This window comes from Musa acuminata, chromosome BXJ3-1 (genome assembly GCF_036884655.1).
Source record: "Musa acuminata AAA Group cultivar baxijiao chromosome BXJ3-1, Cavendish_Baxijiao_AAA, whole genome shotgun sequence".
In the NCBI taxonomy this organism is placed as follows: Eukaryota; Viridiplantae; Streptophyta; class Magnoliopsida; order Zingiberales; family Musaceae; genus Musa; species Musa acuminata.
This window is the reverse complement of record NC_088349.1, coordinates 5,909,325-5,914,340: the sequence shown is the minus strand read 5'-3', so window position 1 is coordinate 5,914,340 and position 5,016 is coordinate 5,909,325. Positions and strand designations below refer to the sequence as shown.

The 5,016-nt window shown below is 56.2% G+C and overlaps 1 protein-coding gene across 1 annotated transcript; it reads left to right on the top strand.

Moving 5' to 3' along the window:
• The first annotated feature begins 213 nt into the window (after positions 1-213).
• LOC135628347 (uncharacterized) lies at positions 214-1,158 on the top strand. Its single transcript, XM_065134968.1, has 2 exons — positions 214-323; positions 471-1,158. The coding sequence occupies exons 1-2, from the start codon at positions 214-216 to the stop codon at positions 1,156-1,158; spliced, it is 798 nt and encodes a 265-aa protein (XP_064991040.1).
• The last annotated feature ends 3,858 nt before the right edge of the window (positions 1,159-5,016 follow it).

Genomic DNA, 5,016 nt, shown 5'->3' with positions numbered 1-5,016 from the left:
AACCAAAGGGAGGATGAGCCCCTCTCCCATTTTGTGAATCGCTTTACAACACAAATTCGGGGGTTGTCGGACGCTCACCCCTCTCTGTTAATGCAGGCGTTTATGATAGGCCTGCGGCCTTCCAAATTCTTCTGGTCCCTTATGAAGCGACCCCCCACCGTAGTACCCGAGATGCTTCAACGGGCGAACCAATACATTGCGGCGGAGGCCTAGATGACCAGGAAGCAGGAGGGGCATAAGCGGGTCAGGCCGGAGCCGACTCGAAGAGAACCACCTACCACGCCGAGAAGCAAGTTGGACCAGCATGACCCGTCGGCGTTAAGGTCCCCGTTGCCCTCCTTGGGCACCTCCCGAACGGAAGTATTTCTCCAAATAAGGGAAAAGGGGTTGCTCAGGACCCCCAACCCAATGAAGAGCCCGTGGGCGCTCGCGGACCAGACGAGGTATTGTCGTTTCCACTAGCAAACTAGGTTTGACATTGAGGAGTGCCGCGAGCTGAAGCGGCAGATCGAGGGGCTCGTCCACAGAGAGCACCTCGGTCGGTACCTCCGACAAAGTAAGGAGCTGTCGCCCCGCCCGGAGGGTCCCGTTGAGCGCCAGATCAACGTGATCATGGGCGGCCCAGCATCCGGAGGGAATAGTATGTCCGGAAGAAAGGCATACGCCCGCTCCGCCGAGGCCGATGCCCCCAGATACGGCCCCGAGCCCAAAGTCACGTTCCCTCACAATGGTGCTGAGCGGTCGGAGCACGATGATACTCTGGTCATAACAGCCAGGATCGCCAACGCCCAGGTTAGGAGGATCATGATCGACACGGGGAGCTCAGCCGACGTGCTCTATTTTGATGCCTTTCATAAGCTCGGGTTAGTTAGAGAAGCCTTGGAGCCGATGTGCTCGGCGCTCACCGGCTTCACCGGCGACTCGATCTCGCCGTTGGGGGCGATCACCTTGCCCCTAACCCTCGGATCCCCACCGAGGTCGAAGATAGTCATAACGACCTTCCTGGTGGTAGACCTCCCTACTGCTTACAATGCGATCCTTGGCCGCCCGACCCTCAACAAAATCAGAGTCGTTGTCTCCACTTACCACCGGATGGTAAAGTTCCCGACCTGCGCTGGGGTCGGGGAAGTCCCCGCGACTCCAGGCGGTGCTACTTGACGGCGATTTCATTGCATAAAAGGGTGAGGGCTGAACAACCCCTAGGAGACCCTAGCGTGACAAAGAAGCCGACCCAACATCTCGAGCCGATGGAGCCCACTTGCGATTCACCACTACTGGAGGGTCGGCCAGATCGGATGGTCAAAATCAGATCGGAACTCCTCGATCGAGAGCGAAAACAGCTCGTCGGCTTCCTACAGGAGAACGCCGACGTCTTCGCTTGGTCGCCATCCGACATGACGGGCGTCGACCCGAAGGTTGCCCAACACCACCTAAACATTTCGCCTGAGGCTCGCCCGGTGAAGCAGAAGCCTCGACAACAAGCTCCTGACCGACAGCTTGCTATCCGTGAAGAGGTAGAGCGACTTCTAGCAGTAGGCTTCATAGAAGAAGTCAATTATCCGCGATGGCTATCCAATGTAGTCCTTGTGAAATAATCCAATGAGAGTTGGAGGATGTGTGTTGACTACACCAGTCTGAATCATGTGTGTCCGAAAGACTGCTACCCCTCCCGAGGATCGATCAGTTGGTCGATGCAACCGCCGGACATGCTCGCCTCTCATTTATGGATGCCTTTTCCGGTTACAACTAGATCAGAATGGCGCCTGAGGACCAAAAGCACACGGCCTTCCGTGAACTAGATCAGAATGGGTCATGTCGTTCGGGCTGAAGAATGCTGGAGCAACGTATCAGAGGACCGTGAACAAAATCTTCGACCGACAGATCGGGCGAAATATGGAGGTCTACGTCGATGATATGATCGTTAAAAGCCGTACGGCAGCAACCCACCTGACCGACTTAGCCGAAACGTTTGCCACATTGCGAAGATACGACCTGCGCCTCAACCCGGCAAAATGTGCTTTTGGCGTCGGCTCGGGAAGATTCCTCAGATTCATTGTACACGAGAGGGGAATAGACGTCAACCCAGAAAAGGTCCAGGCAATTATCAATATGCAAACCCCTCAGACAATCAAGGACTTACAATGACTAAACGGGAGGCTCGCCGCCCTATCTCGGTTCCTTTCCCGATCAGGAGATCGTTGCCTCCCCTTCTTCCGGGCCCTAAAGAACCCAAAGAACTTCCAATGGACGGTGGAGTGCGAGGAAGCATTCGAACAAGTAAAACAACGCCTTGCCAGCCTCCCCCGCCTTGCCTCAGTTTCCTCTGGGGAGAAGCTCAACATTTACCTGGCCGCCTCCTGTCACGTGATTAGCTCCGTCCTAACCAAAGAAGCCTCCGGCGAATAGCTACCGGTCTACTACATCAGCCATGTCCTAAACGGACCCGAGGAGCGGTACTCGCCAATCAAAAGATTGGCTTTGGCGCTCGTGTTGACAGCTCGAAAGCTGCGCCCCTACTTCCAAGCTCATCCAATTGAGGTAATCACCGAATAAACACTCCGGCAGGTTTTATCTAAGTTCGATGTTGCAGGATGTCTCCTCAAGTGGCCGGTAGAGCTCGGCGAGTTCGACATACAATACATGCCGAGGACTGCCAACAAAGCCCAGTCGGTGGCCGACTTCATCTCGGAACTAACTCAGATCGAGAACGAGGGTGCTGAGCAGTTCGGAGAAGGATGGATCCTGCATGTGGACGGATAAGCTAGCTCGAAGGGCGTGGGCGTGGGGATGGTGTTAGTAGCCCCCGACGGATCACGTGCGCCGCCCATCGGAGCCCAAAGCCCCAATCCCTCGCGCAACAAACGTAAAAGAAATGCCCCTTCCATCCCTTGTTATTGGAAGGGGCCCCGCTAACCCGGAAGCCTGACCAGGCGGAAGGATAGTAACCCCCCAAACCCTTAGAAAGACGAAAACAGGACAAGAAAAGAGATCGGGTCGGGGTAATATGGGCGTAATGACACTCCCCTAGGAATGCCACCAGATAGCGCCAGGAGTTCGGCGCCATCTGCGACGGAGAAATACGCCACCATGAAATATAGGAGATGATGACTGGGTGCAGAGGGAAGCGCAAACCCGCCTCAAGGGCATCCATGGTCAGGGCGAAACCCTTCGGGATCGGATCGTATGCCCGTTGCCCTGGCTCCGGGGCGATAAGGATGAATTCCTCCGGGATGCTATAGCGCTTCCGGAGGTTGCCTAGCGACAACTCACTCACCATGGAGTCAAGGTCGTGTGGCCACATTAAGGCTTCAAGGGCCCGAGCCGCCTTCTCGTTGGATGACGAGTGGGGGCTCGACGGCAACGCCTTTCCTCCGACGTTACCGGAAGTGGAAGGTAAAGAAGGTGAGGACGAGGAAGAAGGGGAGGCCATCCTTACTGACCTTCGGAAGGGATGAAAGGACGGCTGACTCAAATGAAGCATGAGATCCCGGAGAAGCGACTGGACAAATGCCGTAAGGAGGCGCTCTGGGAACCAACTCCATGCTATTTATAGGGAAGATCCCACCAACATCAACCCTTCGCCTCCTGCAGCATGTTGCGTGGGGCAGGCCGAACGTCACTCATCATAAATATGGCCTGACGTGGTAGCCGATGGGCGGGCAAGACGAATACCAATGCGCTGTCTTCTCGGTTCCGATCCCTGAGAGACGGCGCTTCCGCGAAAAGTAATCACCCTCTGTGCTCCCGCACAAACGAGACTGACTCGGCTACCCACGATTCACAGATCGCTGCATAACATATTACTTCTCTAAGCAGCTCCTCGACCTCGCGTCGCCCGAGACCACCTCTGCACGGCCATGACCGCCCGAGTCGTGCTCCTCGGCCTCGCGTCGCCCGAGACCGCCTCTGCGCAGCCATGACCGCCCGAGTCGTGCTCCTCGGTTCATCACGCAACACCAACTGCGGTGTCGGATGCTATCAGAAGTACGACTCTTCCTTGCAAACGGGCAAATCATGGAGCAGTGAACTTCCCTATAAAAACCCCTGCACTCGAGGAGGAGAGGAAAGAAAAAGAAGGGTGGAGAAACCCCCTTAGACTACCACTGACTTGATCGTATGAGGGATCGGGCCGAACTCTCCCAACCCGACTTATGTGCACGAACGAAGACATAGCTCCTCCCCCCTGAACGCCGAAGAAGGGAATCCCCGGCCGGAGAAACCCGGCGAGCCCCGACGTGATCCGAGCAGTGCGACCGACTACCTCAGCAACTTCGAGGGACGCTGAACAAGATCCTCGTTCATTCGGATCCGAACCAAGCCATGTCGACCCCGAGGCCACGATTTAAAGTTGTTAACCCTAACAGAAGTGACTAATATTACCTGGATTTCTATATGATACGAGAACTTACCTTGATTTCTATATGATACGAGATTGATTTCTATATGAGTTAAATCCCAAGTGAGCCCGGAAAGAAAGGGCGGAGTCCGAGTCGGACTACTACGAGGATTCATCCTACACATGGCCGCAGGGTAGGGATTTCTATATAAGTAGTTCCCTTCTCTTTCCCATGCACAGTCAATCCAGAGCTCGCCCGTGCCCTCTCGATTGCCCGCCCCCCCCCCCCCCCCCCTCTTCTCATCTCCGCCAGAGAGAGAGAACGAGAGATGTGGCCGCTGGGAGAGCCGCCGACCGATAAGGAACTCGAGGTGGCTCGCATTCTGTGCGATCTGGAGGAACTCATCCTCGAGGACAAAGTCCGCCGCAGCAACTTATCCCTCGTCGCCGGCACGTCTAGCTGGGGCACCAAGAAGCCCCGCACTCTTCCTCCTACTCTTCCAAGTCTACCTTATAATGTTCCTCACCCTCCGCCTCCGACGGCCGACGAGGGGGGAGGAGACGGCTACGGGGGCCCGCGCCCCGCCAGCCCCGTGACTCCATTATCGTTTTCTGGGAGCAACGGCGACAAAGACGAAGCCGGGCCGAGCGCGGTGGCGACCTCGGGTCACAGCAGGCAT

Excerpts from the sequence above, each read along its gene's own strand:
- LOC135628347 (XM_065134968.1), top strand. The coding sequence starts at position 214 with ATGACCAGGAAGCAGGAGGGGCATAAGCGGGTCAGGCCGGAGCCGACT. Across the intron at positions 324-470 it reads CATGACCCGTCGGCGTTAAG|GTTTGACATTGAGGAGTGCC; the intron begins GTCCCCGTTGCC and ends CTAGCAAACTAG.